Source organism: Felis catus, chromosome B3 (genome assembly GCF_018350175.1).
Source record: "Felis catus isolate Fca126 chromosome B3, F.catus_Fca126_mat1.0, whole genome shotgun sequence".
Lineage (NCBI taxonomy): Eukaryota > Metazoa > Chordata > Mammalia > Carnivora > Felidae > Felis > Felis catus.
In genome coordinates, this window is record NC_058373.1 from 141,547,508 (window position 1) to 141,570,292 (window position 22,785).

The following is a 22,785-nucleotide window of genomic DNA, read 5'->3' on the forward strand; positions in this document are numbered from 1 at the left end:
GGATGTGGGTGGTGAGAAATAGTTTCGTTTGTTTTTAAATAAGAAGAAAGAGAGGTGAGAATTTCATCCTGGTGGTAGAGCTCCCGAGGCAGACACGGGAGGGCAGACGCCCAGGGCTGGAAGGACTTCCCGACACTGGCCACCGCGTCCGGGGAAGAGAACGGGAGCAGAGAACCACAGCATCTTCCCCTCAAATGGGAGGAAAGGAGTTTGACCTCCAAGGCCTCAGTTGTCCACCTCCGGGAAATGGGGTAATAAAATCGTCCTCCTTCTTGGCGTAGATGTTGCGTCGTCCTTCTAGGGCGTGGGGGTGGATGGAGGGATCCTTACAATTCGAAGGAGGCCTGATGACAGGGTCTGAGTCGTGAGGACTCAGCCACATTCCGTCTTCAGCCTCCCGGGTGGGTGGAGAAATGAACATCCTTCAGGGCGGGGCACTGGGTGTGCAGGACTCAGTTTAGAAATGTGGCCGCATCACAGCCGAACGTGAGGTGTCTCTGACTTTGAGGGGTTCACAGCTTGATGGCGGAGACGGACATGAGCACATGTGAAAGGCCTGCTGAGGAGGCCTGGGGGGGGGCGGGGGGGAGCCTACTGATTTTGAGGAGGCCCATCTGAGCGACACCCTGCAGGACCCATTGTCACAGCAAGATACTTCTCTGTCCTTTCAGTGTGGCCGGAAGGGCTGCTCCTGAGCCACCCGAGGCCGCTTGGACCCGGGACCGGTCACTTAGAGGGAAGCTGGCCTGGCCCTCCCTGACTGTGCCCTGGGGAGGGGACGCAGGCCTCTCTGGGCCCAGTTCCTCGTCTGGAGAAAGCCGGTGATCACAGTGCGTGCTGCCTCGTCCAGCGAGGACACAGGGGCTGCAGCCAGCCTCCCCAGGCCCCGGTCACACGGCCACACGTGTAACACATTTGCACAAACACATACACACGCTTGTGTACCTGCACACGCACGTGCACTCACGTCACCAGGCCTCAGCTCCCTCGGCTGTCCAGGGAGACACTGGAATGTCCGAGGGGGGCCGGCAACACAAAGGCTGGCACTTGGGAATCGAATTCATTCTTCCTCCTGTCCCTGAGACTCACAGAGGGGACTCAGGGGACTCAGAGGGAGACCAAAAACTAGTTCCCATGAAATGTCCACGTTCTGGTGATCGTGGGGGAGTGTGCGGCCTCCCAGGGGGAGGGGTTTGGGTCCACCAGGTGGGGGAGGATATGGGAGGGGTCACCAGGTGGGTGGCAGGTCTGCAGAGTCACAAAGGACGGATTTGTTAGGCACATGGTGGCAGGAAGGACATCCCAAGCCAGAGGGGGAGGCAGGGCGAGGCATTGGAGGAAGCCACCTTTGAGGTGCTGCGATGACCCACCCTCCTTGGCCCGGTGGGGAGGCAGGGGGGTGGGGGGGAGAGTGGAACCTGTTAGGGCCCCTGAAACCCACCAGACAGGTAAGTGCTCAGTGCCGGTTACTCCCCCTTCCCTGGAGATGAACTGCAGCATTGCTATTGGCTGAGCTTTTTATTTTTTATTTTTATTTTCTTTAATGTTTACCTGTGAGAGAAAGACAGAGCACAAGGGGGGAGGGGCAGAGGGAGAGGGAGACACAGAGTCCGAAGCAGGGTCCAGGCTCCGAGCATCAGCACAGAGCCCGACGCGGGGCTGGAACCCGCGAACCGTGAGATCATGACCTGAACCGAAGGCGGACGCTCAACCGACCGAGCCACCCAGGCGCCCCTCGGCTGAGTTTTTTCAATTGCCTTCACTGTGTGGTCGACCGGCCTCCCAGCACTTCATCTGAAAAACAAAAAAGCACCACTTGGACCCTTCTGTGCTGCTACAGATTTCTCTACTTCTTTCCGTACTCGTACAAAGAGAAACAGAAAACTGATTTTGTAGTCTCTCTGTGCAGCCTGGCAGCTGACTTCCCGGCGGCCCCCGGGGCCCGGGCGCCTTCCTGAGAGCTGTGTGCAGGCCCTGTCACCGCGACCCTGTCCACGCGGCCAGGACTGGGACCCTGAGGCGCAGCCAAGTGGCAGGGCAGGTCCAGACCAGGCAGTCTTAGCCAGAACACAGGGCCCAGATTTTTGCTTCCTGACTTACAGAAGACTGTACGTTTGTGGTCAGCAAACTCGGGTTTTCCACTTGCGTCCTTTTCCGCCGCAGGACCCCACCGGGACCCCACGCTGCTTTAGCTGGGAGTCCCCGGCCGCTCCAGGCTCGAGCACTTCCTGGGGCGTTCTTGTCTTTCACACCCCTGGCGCCGTGGGAGAGGGCTGAGTGGTTGGTCATTTTGTAGGATGTCCCTCAGTTTGGCTTCGTCTGAGGTTTCGTCAGGAGTGGCCCGAAGGTGTGCATTCTGGGCAAGAACCCCACGGAGGTGATGTTGTGTCTTTGCTCAGGCCTCCTGCGGGGGGGGGGGGGTGTTCGTGGTGCCCCTGTCCTGTGATGCGTGAGTTGGGACACTTTTTCTCTGTTTGATGACTTCGTGCGTGTGAATTGGCTTCTCATCTTTTCCCCATTTTTCTTTCAAGCGTTTGGTCCTTTGTATCTCGAGTTTTAGTTCTTTCTATAATAGAGATACTAGTCTTCTGTCCACAGTAAATGTTGCAAATGCTTTCTCCCAGTTTGTGGGGAGGAAATGTCTTTTGCCTTTGTTTATGGTGGAGTTTTCTTTTTTAAAAGAAATGTTTATTTATTTTGAGAGAGAACACGCACACACACACACACGCACACATACACAAGTGGGGGAGGGGCAGAGAGAGAGGGAGAGAGAGAATCTCAAGCAGGCTCCGCGCACTGTGAGTGCAGAGCCCAATGCAGGGTTCAAATTCCCAAACTCTGAGATCAGGATCTGAGCCCAAATCATGAGTCGATGATTTTTTTTTAAATTTTTTAACATGTATTCATTTTTGAGAGTCAGAGACAGAGTGCGAGCAGGGGAGGAGCAGAGAGGGAGACACAGAATCCGAAGCAGGCTCCAGGCTCCGACCTGTCAGCACAGAGCCCGACGCGGGGCTCGAACCCACAAACCGTGAGGTCATGACCTGAGTCGACGTCGGACGCTTAACCGACCCAGCCCCCCAGGCGCCCCGGTGGAATTGTCTTCCAGGAGATTAAAGAGAAATGAATGTAGTCCCATCTATCCATCTTGAATGCCCTGGGCTTTGCGGGATAGTGCCAGCCTCCTCCACGTGCCTGCAGGCCTTCCCCGAGGACCTGGGTGGGGGGGTGTGGGGGGTGGGCAGAGCCAACAAGGGGAAGGTGCAGGCTTTCCCAGCAAAGGCAGGCACTTTAGATTTGGGTAGATTTGCCGAAATTGAGCGAAAGGCCCATGCTTCCCGAAGATGTAGCTGTGTTTCCTGCTGAGATACGACCGCCAAGAGTCCCACGTCCCTCCGGCGCATACATCCGGTCGTTCAGGTTGGTGCCCCAGCTTTTCCGCGTTCCTGGGTCTCCCGTCCTGCAGGTGGAGAAGCCCAAGTCAGTTAAAGGCCTGCCTCCATCAGAGACAGTGATGGAAGAGGGGGCCTGAGGCAACTCTCTGCCCTAGCCCCTCCCTCCCCCTCCCTCCACTGCGGCAGATGCCTGGGCGGCTCCCCACGCTACTCTGGTCCCCCCAGGGCCGGGTGGGGCCCCACAGGAGCCTCATGGAAGTTCAGGGCGCCCCTCCCTGGAGAAAAGCCAAGCTTCTTTTGCAAGGCGCGGAAAGCTGTGTGACAGGCCCCTCGGAGGCCCCTCCCTCCACTTGGCCCAGCCCCCCCCCCCCCCGCTCAGCCCCCGGGGCCCTAGGAGAGCCAGGCAGCACCCATCTCCCTGTCCGCTGGGGCCAGGCTGCCCTGCCGTGTCCTCTGCACCACCAGCACCCCCCCCCGCCCCCGCCACATGAGCACTTGTCCCTCTGATGTGCCCAGACCAGCCCTGAGCCCATGGCGGGGGGGGGGGGGGGGGGGCTGGCTCCCTGTAAATCCCTAGCATTGTAAATCCCAATAAAATCTGCGAAGCAATCGACTGTGGAAACAGGAGCAGAGATGGGGTGGCAAAGAGGGAGCCAGGGAGGGTGGCGGGGGGACCGTGCGAGAGGTTGCCAAGGAGGTAGGGAGGCAAGACAGCGAGAGGGCAGGGGGCAGGTCCCCCGTGGGCGGTGGAGGTCGAAAGGAAGGAAAACAGAAGGCCACAGTCGTCTTTCCCGATTTCTTGGCTAGGTCACAACAGCCTCTGTTAGCACCAAGCCCCACAAAGGGCTCAGACATCAGGTGCGCTCAGATTTAACCCAGGTTTGCCGCCTGCGGGGATATTTTGGGAACCGCAGACGCAGCTCCTCTCCCCTGCTTTTCCTTCCCATGGCATCCCGGGCAGGTGGCCCTCACGGCATGAAAAACAGTTCCTGAGGCCTTGCAGCCAACCAGAGTTTTGTAAACTGAGTCACCTTCTTGTCTCCCGACGACATCTCTGGGAAAAGTCTACGCATGCACACTGTCTGCTTGGCATAGACCCGTGGAATCGGTGGGAAGAGGGCACGAAGTCAGTCACCCTTCTTTTTATTTATTTTTGAGAGAGGAGGAGAGACAGAGTGCACGAGGGGCAGAGAGAGAGAATCCCAAGCAGGCTCCGCACCGGCAGTGTGGAACCCAACACGGGGCTTGGACCCACAAACCATGAGATCATGACCTGAGCCGAAACCAAGATCCGGACAGTCAACCTGCTGAGCCACCCAGGCACCCCCAAACGTACCCCCCCTAACAATTTCCCAAATGGTGTATTTTCGGAGAGACTATTTTTGTTGTTATTCAGTTTCAAGCCCCCTTGCTGAGCTAAAGGGCTTGGCCTTCCTTTTTCTTTGGCATTTTCTGGGTACCTACTATGTGCGAGGCACAGGAAGCAGACAGAGATGCTAGGAGGACCCCGGATACAGCGGGCAGTTGCACCGTGCGGGGGAAGCCAGGCCTCGGCCCAAGAGTTTAAGCACGGCGAAGCAGGTGGGGGCGACGTCCAGGGCCAGACGGCCTGGGGCGGAAGACGTGCCGGCTGTTTGCACATCGTTGTTGCATAAACAGATGTCCTGTAAATATGGTTTTGATATATTGGTTCTTTAACGCTGGGCACATCTCGTGAGGGGCCTTTGTTTCTACAACACAACAGCAGCAGCAAACCCCACCCCTTGGAGAATCAGGCTCTTGGCTGGGTCTGGGCAGGGTACCTGCTCCCAAGGGTGTGTGAGTCGGTTTTTATCCTGGGCAGCCTCCTGGCGGGCGGTTCGTCCCGCGAGGCACTGCCACCAGGGGGCGCTGTCGGAGCAGGGCAATGGGGATTGCCCAGGTAGGAGCCCCCGGGAAGCTGGCCCTCCTGGGGAGTTGCCCCAACTGGAGGTTTTGATGAGAGCGGAAAGGGAAGTTTGGTCTGCCTTGTTTGGGTGGTAAAGGAGGGGTCTGTGGACTTTCTCTGCTGTTTGCCGGGCCATGAACCGGTGGTGAATTTCCCCTCCTCCCCCCTCATACACCTGCGCTGCCCGTTCTGGGGGCGCTGTCCGTTCTGGGGGCGCTGTCCGCGGTGGCGGTGTGAAGGAAGGGCCCTGGGGGCTCCGGCCCCGCCCACCCTCTGGGCGCGGTGACGAGGCCGCCTCAGTTGCTGTTGGCCCATCTGCGGGTTCATCTGAGGAATCCAGTCTAGCAGGTGACACTGGTTCTTTACTCACATTGTGCTTGGCGCAAGTGTGCCGAAATTACTGACTTTAAAACGTGCAGATTCAACGGCGGAAGCCTGAAGTCCACGTAACTGAATGACTGGAACCGGGAGATGATTTAACAAGGGCATGTACTCACAGCACCCTACTAACTGCACACAGCACGGGAGCTTAATTTTTCTATTTCCTGGGCTTGTAGTCTACTTTCCGTCAGATACACAGCAATCCTGTTCCTCCAGTTTCGGCTGTTTTATAATCATCACCCTGACAGCGGAACCACATCCTTGTGTTCATTTAATAACTATTTATCATCCCCTATCTTCCCATTTTCAAAAAAGAATAAGTTAAGTGCTCCAGAAATTGGAAAAAAAATTGAAATTTGACCTTTATTAACTGGGTTAATTGTCAAAATCTCTGCTTGTAAAAAAAAAATTAATGACCAAAAAGTGTAAGTTTCGGAGTTTCAAAGATTAGGTTAATGTCCAAGGAAGTATAAACTTTGACCTTTTTGACACATGTCATAAGTAACATCTATCCTAATAAATTGCTACCTGGGAGCAATTATAAAACTTTCCCTGTATCCAATCATGCAATTTAATTGCTGCTGGAAATCCTGACTTCCTTCGAGGTAGCTTGCAGAATTATCTGATGCCTACAGGAGTCGTTTAATATTTGTTTCAGGGAGGTATATTTGGACCGTTCGCTGCACTGCAGCTTCCACGGGCAGAGCACCTGCCCGCTTGGACCAGAGGCGGCTTGGGCAGGAAACACCAGGAGCCCCAGGAGCAAAGTGGAAACTGAGGACCAGCTTCCGTGCCTGATTCAGTCTATCACTGACCCTGGATCTCCTCCTTTCCTCGCTAGCTGTCCATTTAGGATAGGGTGTTGTACGTGTGTGTGGCCCTGTGACTTTTCCTGTACTGGTAAACAATCAAGTCAACCCCAAACGGGATTACCAGGTGGTTTCTTTTTTTTTTTTTTAAAAAAAATTTTTTTTTAATGTTTATTTATTTTTGGAACAACATGAATGGGGGAGGGTCAGAGAGAGAGGAAGACACAGAATCCGAAGCAGGCTCCAAGCTGTCAGCAAAGAGCCCGACGCGGGGCTCGAACTCACGGACCGTGAGATCATGACCCGAGCCGAAGTCGGAAGTTCAACCGACTGAGCCAGCCAGGCGCCCCGACAGGTGGTTTCTTAAATGACCTCATTTGGGGACGGGGCCTCTACCGACCGGTTTGAGCAAATGGGATGAATCCCCACTGCTGAGGCTCTCCCAGGCCAGCCACAAAGGACACAGGGATTTCACGGTCACTTACTGAGTCCCTTGAAAGCTGGGGTCCCCTCTTGTAATCCCACTACCCAATCAGAACCTCCCGGAATGTGAGAAGACCTGAAAATTAGTATCTAGGAACATGAAGATGACCCCAGCTCCCGGAGTGGGTTTTCAAAGCACTTCCAGGAAGGTGTGAAATCAGAATTAAATTCTCTGCTGTTTGACACCAACAATGAACCTGTTGGGGGAGGAAGGGGGTAAAAGGTGGGCAGAGATGAGCATACGGGTAATCCATAATCCTGCATACTGTGGAGTGAAAAGCCCTGGCCTCCTTTCTGGTGAGAAGGGAAAAAGGGAAAGCAGGTGCAGCCGCGGGCTGAGCCGGGGTCGTCCTCGGGCTGCCCAACAGCGGGCCCCAGATCGAGGGCTGTGCGTACCCGGAGCCTGGTGACGGCGTCCGGCCGGCGCTTGGCGGACATCAAGTGATCCAAATCACAAGGCGGTGAGTCCCTGTCGCCCCAGGACCCTGGGGCGACAGCATCTCACTTTCCCGTCGGCTCAACATGGTGACCGGACCCACCCTTTGTCGTCTGTGAAACCGGGCTTTAAGCACCTGCCCCTGCCACGTGGGTCAGCACCGAGAGCAGAGCCGGTGGGGGGCGGAATCCCCTTTCCCCCTTTTCCGCTACTACTTGGCCAAAACAGCCATTCTGGTTCCTTTTAAGATCCAAGGAGCGCTCGGACTGGATTTCCGGACTCTAATCACACCGTAGTCTTAAGAGCGTGACACGTAACTCCTTAGAGAACGGAAGCCCGAAGCTGGCGATTTTGACGACTGCCGGTGACCAAAATAAAACTTTTCTTGCAATTCTTGCATGAAAGAGCAGTGTTTCCCCAGGTGCACGTCGGGACTCACCTGACAACGAGATCTGGGATCTGGCACCAGCTGAGGTCTGCCCGGGTGGACCTCGATGGCTCACTGTCCCCTCTCTTGTCCTCTGCACCTGTTTCGAGATGCCTGTGAGATTTACTTGAAAACTGCACGCCAAGACATTCAGAGGTGCCCGTTATAGGAGGCTGAGACACCTGCCAGGTTGGGAGAGCACCCGGCCTGCACGACGGTGGCTGCAGAACGAGGTCCGTCTCCTGTGACCGCAGGGCTGACGGGCAGCCCTCTCATCCACGCAGGACCTGCTCCCTCAGGATCCAGAGCCTGGCGTCCTGCCGCTGGTTTAGTACACGGGCTCCCTGCTGCGGTTCTCAGTAAGGCCAGGAGCTATTTCTTGAGAACCACGTCAGAACTCCTCCTCCCCACAGCCTCCCGTGGTTATTCCGTTTTGCAGATAAGGGATTCGAGGCCTTGGGGCCCCCGTGTGGCTCAGTTGGTCAAGCGACCGACGACTTCGGCTCAGGTCATGATCTCGAGGTTTGTGGGTTCGAGCCCCGCGTCGGGCTCTGTGCTGACAGCTCGGAGCCTGGAGCCTGCTTCGGATTCTTTGTCTCCTTCTCTCTCTGCACCTTCCCCTCCCTGCCCCTCTCAAAAATAAAGAAACACTTAGAAAAATTTGTTTTAATTTAAACTTGGAAAAGAAGAGAAAATCAAGGCCTTGAGCATCAAGAAACCTGCCACGGGGCCCAGACCACAGCAGGAAACAGAGCGATCAGATCCACTTTACCTCTGCCTGGTATCGGAGCCGGACCCTGTTTTCTGGACAACTTCTGGGGCTAAAACCTTGGTTGTAGGTCCAAATGCAAATACTCTGGAAGAATGGCGGAGTCTCTCCAGACATTTACACTTGAGTGGGAACTGGGCCATCGCGTACTTTTCAGGAGTGCAGGTTTGGCGTGGGTGAAGGGTGGAGAGTGTGTGAGTCTGGGGGGGTCGGGCGGAGGCCCCACCCTCTGTGGAAAGGGAGCACAGGGCACCGAGCCCCACCCCACCCCCACCCCACCCGGGGTGTGCGGCCCGAGAGCAGCCACTCATCCTAAAAGTAACTTCTCCAGAACCGTGTTTTAGGAGGGGAAAGGATGCTTTGAGGTTCAAGCCACAACGCGGTCCTCTTCTCCCGGGACACGCTGCAGGGGTCAGGGCACAACAAGGCAGGACAACAAGAGGACAAGGGTGAGATTTCACGCCAGCCTGGTTCCGGGAGGGAGGGGGCGTCCCCTCAGCGGGGCAGCCGGCGAGGCCGTTCCCCGGGGCTCTCTGTTGCCTGGAGCTGAAGGTCCGAGCTTTGACGGAGTGCTATACGCGCGTGTATGTGCACACGTGTGTGTGCGCACACGTTTACACATATAAAACGTACTGACACACACTCTCACCCGCAGGTGTGTGGGAGTCGGAGCTGATTCGTGTGACAACCAGCGCCAACGTTCCCAACTCCACAAGTCCTGCTGAGGAGTCCACGAACACGGGCTTCTCTGCCTTTTTATCTTGTTTCTAAGGGAAACACCGACGGTGGCATTTGTGTCCCAGGGAGCTGGTGACCGCTCCATTTTTCTGCCTAAAGAAGCTACTCGGTACAAGTCAGGTGGCCTCCCCTCCCTGAGTTCTCCTCGCGGGATCTGGGCACAGTGTCCAGGACTCCGTCTCTTGCAGGACCCCTCTCCAGGAGGCAGGGAGGGACTTGGGACTCTCCTGGGCCCCCCGAAAGCCCCGCCAGAGGCCCATCCTCCCACACCTCCCTTCCTCCGGTACTAGAGCACAGGGTCCCACCCCTCTAACGACCCGTGGCGTGGTCTGCCCGGATTATTGGTTCAAGTGGCCGCCTCGTCACCTCGAGGGCAGCGAGGGTTTCTTAGGAAGCCAGAACGACCCACGGAACCTGGCACTGCACCAGGGTCGCAGCTGTCACTTGGCCCAGGTCCGCAGTTGCTCGCTCAGTGCGCACTCCAAGCTGCCGGCCTGCGGAGCAGGGATCCTTTTGCTATCCCGGGTCCCAGGAACATTCTCTGCGTCCTGAGAATGGCTGAGGCTTAGAGAATCGTAAGAGCCAACATTTCCTGAATGCTTAGCGTGCACAGACACGGTGCGAGAAGCTTGGAAATGCACGATCTCATTCGGCAGACCCGGAGCCCGTAGAGGTAGGAAGCACAGATATCCTGCAGGAAGGCACAAAAACGTCCAAGGACCGGGCCCCATCCCGCGGCCAGGAGATCCCAGGTCTGTGTTCGGAACGCGAACGCTTAGCCGCTGTGGGTGGCCTCCCCGCTCAGCTCTGTAAAGTGATTAATAAAATCAAAGCACCCCGGACATTTAGAATACCCTCTACAACAGTCACCCTGCTGGTGGCCGGCAGCCTGAGCAGGTCCTGGGCAGTGCTCGTGAGTCCTCCCTTGCAGACTGCGGCTGGCTTAAAAAGTGCTCCCTCGCTCGGGGTTCACTGGGGGGACGTCTGCCTCCCGACTTGCTGGCCTGGCTGGGCCTCTGCGGAGACATAACTGGGCCCACCCCTCCTATGCTCCCGGACCTTGTGGACATTATGGCCTCCTCCCTCTCAGCCCAAGCTCCCACCCTGGACCAGCACTGCAGTTTCATTTAAATAACAAATTTGCCAGTGCATTTGAATACAATTCCAGTTACTCAAATTCAATTTACACCGAGAATTTTAGGAATACATTATGTAAGGGGCTGCGGATTCAAACAGGAGGCTGACCCCTAATGAGCTGCCTGAAATTGACATTCAAATTCCAGTGAGCCCAAATCTTGGCTCAGGGCATCAGCTAGACCCGATTGAACACGCTCATTTTGCCAGATCAATAATACGAACATGGCATAATATATCACATAAAAAGCTTCTTCCCGTAGCCATGGTTACAGCACTTAAAGATCTGGGCTCTCTGAAACTCACCCCCCAAATCAGCCACCACTCCGACTCCTCATTTTCCTTACGGACAGTCCGATTTTAGTTCTAAGCTCAAGTCACAGGTACTTTCTTCGTTTTTATTTCTTTGTCTTTAATTCTCTCACTCCGACATATACGTATTAACCACCAAAAAATGCAACAAGGAATGATTTGCAGAAAATTAATTCCCTGTTTTTAAAGGAAGCTTTAATTTAGCATAACCCAGTATACTGTATGGAGAACCTGAGAATATTTTTTTTTTAACCTGAGAATATTTTTAATGCCTTCCTCTATCAAAAAAAAAAAAAAAAAATACATCTTTTAGTGTGCCCAGTCTAGAAACTATTGGGGGAAGTCACCTATCAATTGCCAGTTTGTGGGAAAAACTGGGTAGTTTTTCTAGGCTGGTGAAATCTAATTGCTAAGTGTTTACACAAATAACACGCAAAGCTAAGAAACAGTAGCAAAGGCTGGCATTTTTCCAATGACTAGCCTGAACAGCCTCCGATCCAAAAGCATGAAGAAGAAAGTAAACTTTAAAATGATTTGAGAGAAAGGTCTATTTTCATGACAGATGGCAATGAGGGTTCTTCAATGCCAATTTAATCACTTTTCCTCAATTTTCAAACGCTTAGGATGTGGCTCTGAGTGTTTGTGACCAGCACTGTGTCTGCTGAGCCGGAATGGGGCAGGACGGAGACTAATGTGTGCTGTGGTCTCCAGGCCACTCTAGGGCAAGGCCACCCAACTTGGGGCAGCGATGTTGTTCAACAGATAATCTTTCTTTCCACGTGGAAAAGTTCTGTTCTTACCAGCCCCATTTTTATGTCACAAAGGCAAAGATTGTCCTTGATTGGGGGCCTAATTTATATAATCACTTTTTGGTCTGATAACAAATACACCTGTTGATGGGGATTTAATTGACAGAATGAACAGTCCCCAAATTTTCAAGTAGGGACTTTTAATTTTTTAATGTTTGAGAGACAGAGACAGAGACAGAGACAGAGACAGAGAGAGAAAGCATGAGCAGGGGAGGGGCAGAGAGAGATTGAGAGAGAGAGAGAGAGAGAGACAGAGAGAGAGACAGAGAGGGAGACACAGAAACCCAAGTAGGCTCCAGGCCCTGAGCTGACAGCTCAGAGCCTGACACGGGGCTCAAACCCACAAACCACGAGATCATAACCTGGGCTGAAGTCAGACGCTTAACAGACTGAGACCCCCAGGCATCCCTTTAAGCAGGGACTTCTGATAATTACCTTCCAAGTAAGTGAAGAGAAGGGCCTGACACCCACCAGCAGTGCTGTGAGGGCCAGGACTTGAAGCCCGATTTCCACCCAGGGCTCTGTGAGCTCCATCTGGACTCGTATCTTTTCCAGGAAATATTCTGACAACTATCCTGTCTCACGACACTACTTTACATCTGAACCGTATGTAATTTTTCCAAGGAGATATTGGATACTAGACTTCACTTTTAAACCAATGAGAAAATGTATCTACAGACAAATTAGTCATTAAAGTTCTAATCTCTGGGACTTCCCTATCCAGAGTAGAAAATGCCTCGAATACCACGGTGCTTCTTTGGGAAATATGTACGTTTTATAGGCTCTTCATACTTTTGGTAAAGTGTCTCAGATGCAAGGCTGATGGGGGAGTTCGCCACCACAGGTGTGCTTATTAATAAGCTGGAGTTGAGTGCGTACCAACAACGCAGGAGAGTTCTAGGCGTCAGCGCTGATGAATGCTGCTAAGCACCTGTAAAGACGAAACCTGCCCCTCGCATTCAACGACCTCCTGAGCTCTGTAAGACTCCGGATCCTCGGTGCGGAATTAAGCAATTTATCTGCAGAGCCCTGTCTTCTCCAAGGAGAGACACAGACAATGTCCTTAAGACTACCTGTGCACAACAGCGTTTACCAAAGCGGCCGGGTTATTTACACAGCGTTTTCCAAAAGAACTTAATAGTCAGGACCCCGGAGACAGCGTGAAAACCCATAGTGGAGGAAGGCTGGCAACCTGTAACCCAGGAGCCAGTGGCCTTTGGGGGACGCTAGCCTGAGCCTTCACCTCCCCCACAACCTCAAGCACTCCTTTGTCTGTGTCCGGCTCAGCCCCTCGAAGGCTGCAGAGGGGCTGACCTCAGGCCTCCCGCGCGACCCTGGGTCCCCGGGACAAGCAGAGCACTGGACATCGGGCACCGGGCAGCTTCCAAACAGCTCCGCGGATAAAGCAGGATGGTTTGCATCGGAGCTCAGTCCGAAGGGCCTGTCCCACTCCAAGGAAAGGAAGAGACAAAAGTATTAATCATGTTTTCCTTTTAATAAGGCTTTTTACTCAAAAGTGTAGCTTTGAAAATCTCTAGCTTGTGAAAACCGAAGAGCCGGGGAGCCGCCTCGCTGTGCACGCGGCCCCGGAGAGCTGAGGCCCCGCCGCCGCCACAGACCCTCCGTGACCGACGCGGGAAATCAAACGCACCACGTTAAAATCAGAGCCAACATTTAAAATGAGGAGGAGGATGCATGTCCTACGGTGATTCAAGGAGAGGGGGCAAGTTCTTCATACGGTAAAACCAAACACAAAAGGTAAACAAATCTTTAGAAATCACTAGGGCTGTGTGTGGTGTGTGTGTGTGTGTGTGTGTGTGTGTGTATTTATATAATTAGGATTATCACCAACATTTAAAACTATTAAAAATAAGGTTGCCACCTTAACCTTTCTTTCAGTACCGGGGCGTTACTTTAGGGAAAAAAAAAAAAGATGTCGCCCCGAACCTCGAGCTGCCAAACCTGGAGCCCGGCCTGCGCTGAGCACCCGGAGCGCGTCACCCCGTCCTGCTGGCAGGGGGCAGAGAGGCCGCCGCCGCGGCTGGCAGGGGGCCGGGCCCGCCAGAGCACGGCTGACGGCCGACCTGCGTGCGTCCCCGGGAAGAAAACACGGGTGCCCACAGTGGGGCTACAGGGGCTGCCAAAGCACCCCTTGCCCGGTCTGCCGTCGAGGCCCGGCAACCTGTTTGTTTTGCCCAGAAGCAAGATGGCTATCTTAATCAAAAAGGGAAGCTAGATTTTTTTTAAATAACTTAAAAAAAAATCATTTTTATATAAAGCAGCAAAAACATATTTTCCTCTCTGCGGAAAGAAAAAACGTGAACAAGGGAGCACGGCGATGCAACTGGACGGTCCATGAACTCCCGCTCAGCTCAGCTCGGTGCAGACGGCACCTCCGCGGGGCTGCTGCTCCCTGGCGCCCTCCGTGCCGTCTGCACAAGATTCTTTGGTGCCCTCGGCCGCTCTTCGGCTTTCCTCCCGATTTAAATTTTCCTTCTCCGCCCCGGTCCCGTTGGGGATAGAGTTCTGGCCGTTCACGAGCCCATTCTCCACGGCCTTCGCCCCGCCCACGGCCTCGGCCAGGGTGAGGGCCTCGTGGGCGCCGGCCTCCTCCTCCAGGCTCCTCAAGGCCAAGGGCAGCCTGGCGCCCCCCGCGCCGCTCTCCTCGCACCGGGGCAGCGGGGCCCCCGCCTCCATCTGCTTGCGGTAGAACTTCCGGTTGGCAGCCGCGCTCTTCACCGCTTTCTCCAAAATCTCCTTTTCTCCTAAGCGCAGCTTGATGGCCATTGTTGCGCGCACAGAAAGGTTGTGGTTCTTCAAGAAGGCCTTGTCTTCCTGGCCAACGAAAAAGAGCGAGATTAATTCTGAGAAGTCTAAATCGGCAAAAGCGTGGCGACAGAAGGCAGATCAGTTGCTGCCAGGGATGGGGGCACGAGGGAGGTGTTAGGGGTGACAGAAGGTTCTGGAACTTGACTGTGGTGGTGGCTGCAGGATTTGTGGGCTTCTAGCAGAACGTCCACGTTAGAAGTGTGGATTGTATTGTATTGTATTGTATTGTATTTATTTATTGATTTTTAACATTTATTTATTTTTGAGACAATGCGACAGACAGAGCATGAGCCGCAGAGGGACAGACAGAGGGAGATACAGAATCCGAGGCGGGCTCCAGGCTCCGAGCTGTCAGCACAGAGCCCGACGTAGGGCTCGAACTCACAAACCGCAAGATCATGACCTGAGCCGAAGTCAGACGCCCAACCGACTGAGCCACCCAGGCGCCCCGATTTTATTGTATTTAAATTCCACCCCGGTAAAATGACCCTAAGATGAAAACGGTGAGCCTAAATCTCATGCCTGCTGCACCACATGTGACAGCGAGCTCGGCCGATTTTAGGAGGTGTTGTCTGTCCTGTGCACTGATGGCCCAGGGGGCTTGGCACCTGGTTGGGTGAATGTGAAATTAGGGACGCGAAGGTTAGCTTTAAAAGCACAAATGAAAACTCAGAATGACAGAAGAGTGGTGAAAAAATTTTTGAAACCTGTCTTCTTATCAACAGTGCCTCAATGCAATTCTTCTGGTAGGTATACATACGGTAAGTAGAAAAACCTTAGTAAGCGGAGTGACAAAGATCAGATGCCCAATGATCTTGCTAAAGAAAGTAATTGACATTTAGGAAGGAATCTCTCATCAGAAACCCTTAACAACATGACACAGCTCAACTCCTCATCTACGTGATCTAATTACCTCAATGGTTGTTTTGTAGGTTTTTAAAAGAAGCGAGGCTCGATCTTCAAGAAATGTCCAAAGTTTGACCTCATTGTCCCAGCTAACGGGATACTCGGAATTACCCAAGGTGAAGATTCTGTCTATAGCATTATCTCCCAGCAAATGTTCTTTCAATTCTTCTGCAAGAAACACAAACAGCCATCTGTTAGGGAAGAAACAGCACGGCTTCTCGGCTTCTCATTTAACAAGCAACCCACCTTGGAAAATATCTTCCCCGATGACATCGTCCTCCTGTGGCTGAAAGCTCTCCCTGATGGAGGGGGCCGGGCCGTGCTAGGCTCCCCAGGGTGAGTCAGGGCTAGGTTCGGGAGGGGTGTGTGTGTGTGTGTGTGTGTGTGTGTGTGTGTGTGTGTGTGTGTTTGGGGGGGGCAGGGGGTCCTCCTGATCTGGAGTCCGGACCAAGCCTTGGGGCAGCACTGTCGCTCGTTTTTATGGGGGACGCCGAGAGCTTTTACACAGTCTCACGAGATACATTTTAAGGACAAACTCTAGGGACACGGCCCTCATGCTGACGATACCCTTCTCACAAACCGTGAGCTCAGTCACACCCACGGGGTCAAAACGACATTTAGGTTGACAATGTAAATAGCAAAAACCCGTTAAATAGGACAACAATCCGGTGACCCTTCTCTGTGTCAGTCAGAACGGCGCTCATGCCAGCGGCTGACCTGACAAAGCTGTTTACCTCCTAGCACGCAAACCCCGAGCTGAAAGAAGCAAGAAAATGGACTGTAAAAACCTCAGTTAATGAAAAATGTGCCCAGATCCCTCCCTTGTCAGGAATTAAATAGAAATTACAAGTAAACACAAGTGAACATCTCAATTACCTTCAAATATATGTAAGAGGAGGAAAGAATTCAGCAACTGCTCTGAGCATTTCATCTCCTGGCACATTATCTTCAAAAGACCCAAATATGCCCGTCCTAGTCACGCTCAAGAAATATCCCGTACTTCTTATGTAATTATGAGCCAGTATCTCTTTCAGAGCAAAATGCCCCACAGCTGTCACTCTTTACAATTCAAATTGGAGAACTTCTGCTGCCAGCAAACTGAACTTTTATTAGTATTAGTTAGAGGAATTCAAAGGATAATATAGCAATTGTCTTGACATGACAAGTTGTCTTTCTAGGACTAAAGAGAAACTACGGAGAATCATCGGACCTAAGATGATTCAAGCAGTTTGGTTTTTTGGTTTTTTTGAAGAAAATAGAAGTTAATCGAACGTTCAAAAAAGAAATTTATGAAGTTGCATTTGTTAGCAAAAGGGCATGAGAAAATTCAGGATTTTTAGATTTTGGATCCTCCAGTTTATATTTTGGGTAAAGTGCTGACCGTTTAAGACGCGCTTCCTTGGTGGTAGATGTTTCTTTTCGGAAGCTCCCCCCCAGTCCTCAGGTCGCTAGTTTTGATTTGTTCCTACGCGCACGCACGTTCTGCCCTCCAAGCTGGCAAGCTGAGTGAGGGGCAGGAGCAGAGACCGGGGACTGCTGGCGACAGGACACCCCCAAGAGGGGACACACAACAGCGTCACCATGCGACCAAAGGCTTCAAGAGTAGGTTCCTCCCTATGCTTCCCTGCAGCCAACAAAGAACGCAGCCCTGACAGAGCCTCCGTGCCTTCCCCCAGCCACCACGGGAGTCACGTTAGGTCACACACCCCCGACAGCGACCGGTGCCCTTGCTGCTCAGCCTGCCTCCATGTCAACCGCGGGTTCCTCCAGACCCCTGGACGACTAGTGTCTCTTCCATGGATCATGTTCTGTGCAAGCCAGCGGGAGCCACGTGGGATGCAGGGAGAAGAGCTGGTCCTGACTCGGGCCGCCGTCTGCCAGCTCAGGGCCACGTCACTCAATCCCTTGGAACCGGAGCTTCCACGTCAGTCAAGCGCGAAGCCCTACACCTCACAAGCCTGACGACAACTAACAGAATGTAGCATGGCGCCTGGCATACAGCAGGTGCTCACGCATTACAGGGATCAGCATCACTGTCATTTTTCTCAGTTATAAGTCTCCTTGGGATCGGAATGGTGACCTTCACCTTTATACCTCTTTACTGTACATGGGACAGGCCCATGGGAAACCCTTCACTGGTGTTCGCTAAACTGACTGATGAGCCACCACCAAAGGAAAACCTCACTGGAAGCTGGGCCTTCGACAGTGTGGCCGCTTCTGAGGGACAAGCTCCATCCACCCCCCCCCCCCCCCCCCCGCCACCTTGGGTCCTGTGGTTGGGTGTCGAAATCACCTGTTTGGGGCCTAAGTTTCTTCCACGTCTGTCCTGACGTCAAAGCCTGGACTGGGCATCCAGACGTGAAGACAGGGGGCCGAGGACAGCAGAGCCCAGCAGACCCCACCACGGCGGGCCACAATTCACCTCTGCGGACCAGACTGCCCTCTCCCCAGTGCCCGGACAGCCTTCTTCAGAGGAATGCTTGTTTGTTTGCTCAGTTAGGTGCTAACTCCCTCACTCACTTCTTCCTACCCAATCTGTTTTGCACAGGATTTGAGGTCGTTTACAACAGCAGACACACACACACTCACACGCGCACACACACTTGCAAATGAAACTTCAGGGAAGGAAATAAGAAAGAGTAGAGCAAAAATAAATGATACAGAAGCGAAAAAAGAGCAGATCAATGAAACCAGAAGCTGGTTGTTTGAAAAAACAAATAAAATTGCAAACCAGTAGCCAGACTTAGCCAAAATAAAAGAAGGGACCCAAGTAAGTGAAATCACGAAGGAGAGAGAGAAGAAAGAACCAACCAACACCTTAAGAGAAATACAATCTTAAGAGAGTATCGTGAAAAACTATATGCCAACAAAGTGGGCAATTTGGAAGAAACGGATAAATGCCTAGAAACATACAGATTAGTGAAACTAAAACAGAAAGAAATAGAAAATTTGAACAGACCCATAACCAGCAAAGAAACCGGGTCGGTAATCAAAAACCTCCCAACAAACAAGAGTCCAGGGCCAGACGGCTTCCCAGGCGAATTCTACCAAACATGTAATGAGTTAATACCTATTTTTCTCAAACTATTCAAAAAATACAATAGGAAGGAAAACTTTCAAATTACAGAGGCCAGCATTACTGATACCTAAACCAGATAAAGGCACCACAAAAAAAGAACTACAGGCCAATATCCCTGATGAACTGGATCCAAAAATTCTTAATAAAATACTAGCAAACCGAATCCAACAGTTCACCCCGATCAAGTGGGATTTATTCCTGGGTTGCAGGGGCAGTTCCATATTTGCAAATCAATAACGTGATGCACTGCATTACTAGAAGAAAGGAGAAGAACCACATGACCCTCTCAACAGATGCAGGAAAAACACTGGCAAAGTGCAATGGCCATTCAGGATAAAAACCCTCAACAAAGCAGGTTAGAGGAACCCAATAAAGTCCATACATGAAAACCCCACAGCCAGTATCATCCTCAATGGGGAAAAACTGAGATCTTTTCCTCTGCAGTCTGGAAGACAACATGGCTGTCCACTCTCGCCACTGCTCTGCCACAGAAGACTAGAAGTGCTAGCCTCAGCAATCAGACAACAAAAAGAAATAAAAGGCATCCAAATCAGCAAAGAAGAAGTAAAGCTTTCACTATTTTCAGATGACAGGATACTATATACAGAAAACCCAAAAGACTCCACTAAAAACTATTAGAACTGATGCACGAATTCAGTTAAGTTGCAGGATACAAAATCAACGTGCAGAAATCAGATGGATTTTGATACTCCAATAATGAAGCAGCACGGTGAGATATTGAGGAATTCATTCCATTCACAACTGCACCAAAAACAATAAGATGCTTAGGAACAAACCTAACCAAAGAGGTGAAAGGTCTGTACTCTGAAAACTATAAAACACTGATGAAAGAAACTGAAGATGACACAAAGAAATGGAGAAACATTCCATGCTCATGGAATGAAAGAATAAATATCGTTAAAATGCCCATACTACCCAAAGCAATCCATACATTTAATGCAATCCCTATCAAAATACCAACAGCATTTTTCACAGAACCAGAACAAACAATCCCAAAATTCGTATGAAACCATAAAAGACCCCAAATAGCCAAAGTAATCTGGAAAAAGAAAAACAAAGCTGTAAGCATCACAATTCTGGACTTCAAGTTATATTACAAAGCTGTATTGATCAAAACAGTATGGTACTCACACAAATACAGATACATAGATCCATGGAATAGACTAGAAAACCCAGAAATGAATCCACAACTATATGGTCAATTAGTCTTTGACAAAGCAGGAAAGGATATCCATGGGAAAAAAACAAGTCTCTTCAACCAATGGTGCTGGGAAAACCGGACAGCAACATGCCAAAGAATGAACCTGGACCATGTTCTTACACCAGACACAAAAATAAATTCAAAACCGTGAAAGCCCTAACTGGGAGACCTGAAATCATCAAAATCTGAGAGAACACAAGCAGTAGCCTCTTTGACATTGGCCATGGCAACTTCTTACTAGATATGTCTGCTGAGGCAAGGGAAATAAAAGCAAAAATAAACTATTGAGAATTCATAAAAATAAAAAGCTTCTGCACAGCAAAGGAAACCATCAACAAAGCTAAAAAGCAACCTATGGAATGGGAGAAGATATTTGCAAATGATATATCTGATAAGGGTCAGTATCCAAAATCTATAAAGAACTTAAAAAACTCAACACCCAAAAAACAAATGATCCGATTAAGAAACGGGTAGAGAACGTGAACAGACATTTTTCCAAAGAAGACATCCAGGTGGCCAACAGACACACAAAAAGTTGCTCAACATCGCTCATCATCAGAGAAATAAATACCAAAACTACAATGAGAGGTCACCTTGCGCCTGTCGAAATGGCTAAAATCAACAACACAGGAAATAACAGGTGTCGGCGAGGCTGCAGAGAAAGGGGAATTCTCACGCACTGTTGGTGGGAAAGCAAATTGGCGCCGCCACTCTGGAGACCAGTACAGAGGTTCCTCAAGAAACAAAAAATAGACGTACCCTATGATCCAGCAATTGCACTACTAGGGATCTATCCAAAGAATACAAAAATACGGGGGCACCTGGATGGCTCGGTCAGCTGAGCGTCCAACTCTTGATTTTGGCTCAGGTCATCGTCTCACAGTCAGTCATGAGTTCAAGCCCCATGTCGGGCTCTGCACTGAGCAGGGAGCCTGCCTGGGATTCTCTCTCTCTTGCTCATGCATACACACACTCACTCTCTCTCTCTCTCAAAAATAAATAAACAAACATTAAAAAGAAATTAAAAATACGACTTCAAAAGGATACATACACCCTGAGGTTTACAGCAGCACTATCAACAACAGGCAAATTATGGAGACAGCCCAAAAGCCCATCGACCGATGAACGGATAAAGATGTGGTGTACATATATATATCAGGATATTACTCAGCCACAAGAAAGAATGAAATCCTGGCATTTGCAATGATGTGGATGGAACTAGAATGTATTATGCTAAGTGAAGTCAGTCAGTCAGAGAAAGGCAAATATCCTATGATCTCACTCATATGTGGAATTAAACAACAAAACAAAGGGGAAAAGGTGTGTGTGCAGGGGGAACCAGAAAACACTCTTAACAACAGAGAACTAACAGGGTTGCTGAAGAGGAGGTGGGGGGGGGATGGGCTAAATGGGGGATGGACACTGAGGAAGGCACTTGTTGGGATGAGCACTGGGTGTTGCATGTACATGATGAATCACTGCATTCTACACCCTTAACTAGTATTAAACCGCTGGTTAACTAACTGGAATTTAAATAAAAACTAAAAACAAAACAAACAAAAACAGTAAAAGCGAAGCCTTAGGACCATGGGATTGGGCCTACTGGGGTGGGGGTGGGGGGACATTTTCAGACCAAACACGAAAACGCAAGCACAGTCAGTCAGGATAAGAAAAGCCAAATGTCTGAGCTTAAGCAAACAGAAAAGTAGATGCTGAATACGTGCATTTAACTCTTTCTCTGCCTGAAGGGAGAGGCTGCGGACAAGAACATCTTGTGATGCAAACAGGGTCGTCTTCAGTGTTAACCTAACAGGATGCCTGACGTTAGGAAGCCTGCCAGCAATTTCGCATCTCGAAAGCAGAGTCGGCCAGCCAGGGAGGTCCCGTGGCCCACGAATGCCACGCTGACCACATGACCTCGGGGGGGACTCCCAGGCCCGTGCACGGTGCGGGGAACACGGCTGTCTGCGGAACGAGCACATCAAAACCCCCCTCCACAAACACAGAATTCTGATGCAGTCACAGGATCCCAGATGTTTCTTCTTCCGATGCAGTAGAGAATTAGTTGTTTATTACAAATGAATATTGACAACACATCAAGGACTTAATAAAACATTTCCAGGGTAAAACGGATCAACTTCTTTCTCCAATGTTGCCCTCCCCCCTCCCCCGAGAAAGCGCTCTAGTTTTAAACAATTTTATCTTGAATCTGCATCACTATGCTTTACACTTGATGCATTTTTTAAAAAGTCAACATCTTTTTTTTTTTTTTTTTCCCTCCTGAAATGATTTACCTTCAGTCATGCAGAATACGCGGAGAAAAGCCAGGAGCTGGGCAGAGACGGGCGGCTCGGTAAAATGCAGCGCAAACACACTGGAACTGACAAAGGCAGAAGCATTAGTCGCCCTGCCCGGGCACCTGCTCTCAGCAACTGAGAGCCCTTCACTCCACACTCGGGGAGGGCGGCCGCCCTCGAGGGGCGCTGACCCGCGTGACTCATCCCGACCCCTCACCCGAACCGCGCAAATGTTGCTTTCAGTGCCTGCAAAGTGCAGAAGGTAGGGCCTCTCTCGGAGGATGGCAGTCACCGCCCCATCGGCAGTTTCTAAAAGCCTTAATCTCAGGGTGCGTGTGACAACTAAGAGAATTAAGTGTGCCCACGGTTCTTAAAAAATGTTAACAATAATTTATGTTGAGTTCACATTTTAATCATTAATCAAATATTGACAAGTTCAATAAAAAAAGGCCTGGTTAATCCATTTTCATTAAGAATGGTTCCTCCATTCCCGGGAGAATAATAAATCATAATTCTTGGCTTCTTTATCATTTTGCACCTCAAATGTGAGAAAATCTTCAAGAATTTAACCAGAAATTCTTGAAATCACTAGGGATCATGACTTCATTACAGAAACTAATGGTGGCAAAGAATTAAATGAAACAAATTGATCCGGGTCATTAACCTTTTCAAGGTGAAAGACACTAATGATCCACAGTATTTATTTAACTTAATGAGGAGTTCAGGCCGTGTCCCCTGGAAGGGACCATGAGCGCCCTCAACGACGCTGACGTTTATCTGAAAACGCCCGTAAGTCTCCACGCGTCCCGGTCTAAATCTGCTGTGCAGCAGG

At 51.0% G+C, this 22,785-nt stretch overlaps 1 protein-coding gene and 2 long non-coding RNA genes across 4 annotated transcripts in view; 2 read left to right on the top strand and 1 right to left on the bottom strand.

Annotated features, from left to right (window-relative positions):
- Positions 1-1,252: 1,252 nt before the first annotated feature.
- LOC123386205 lies at positions 1,253-13,574 on the top strand. The gene is made up of 3 exons (XR_006599981.1): positions 1,253-1,448; positions 9,283-10,882; positions 12,176-13,574. It is a non-coding gene; the product is annotated as an uncharacterized LOC123386205 (long non-coding RNA).
- Positions 13,095-22,785, bottom strand: part of SETD3 (SET domain containing 3, actin histidine methyltransferase) — an 80,183-nt gene continuing 70,492 nt past the window's right edge. Inside the window, exons 11-13 of one of the 2 annotated variants that reach the window (XM_023256210.2) lie at positions 21,951-22,036; positions 15,363-15,523; positions 13,095-14,455 (exon numbers count right to left, since the gene is read on the bottom strand). In XM_023256210.2, the coding sequence (XP_023111978.1) occupies positions 13,988-14,455; positions 15,363-15,523; positions 21,951-22,036 (715 nt within the window). In that variant the 3' untranslated portion in view covers positions 13,095-13,987. Of the gene's footprint in view, positions 14,456-15,362; positions 15,524-21,950; positions 22,037-22,785 lie in introns of those variants that run through there. The other variant, XR_002743322.1, reaches the window with a different exon arrangement.
- Positions 15,523-21,785, top strand: LOC123386204. The gene is made up of 2 exons (XR_006599980.1): positions 15,523-15,691; positions 21,405-21,785. It is a non-coding gene; the product is annotated as an uncharacterized LOC123386204 (long non-coding RNA).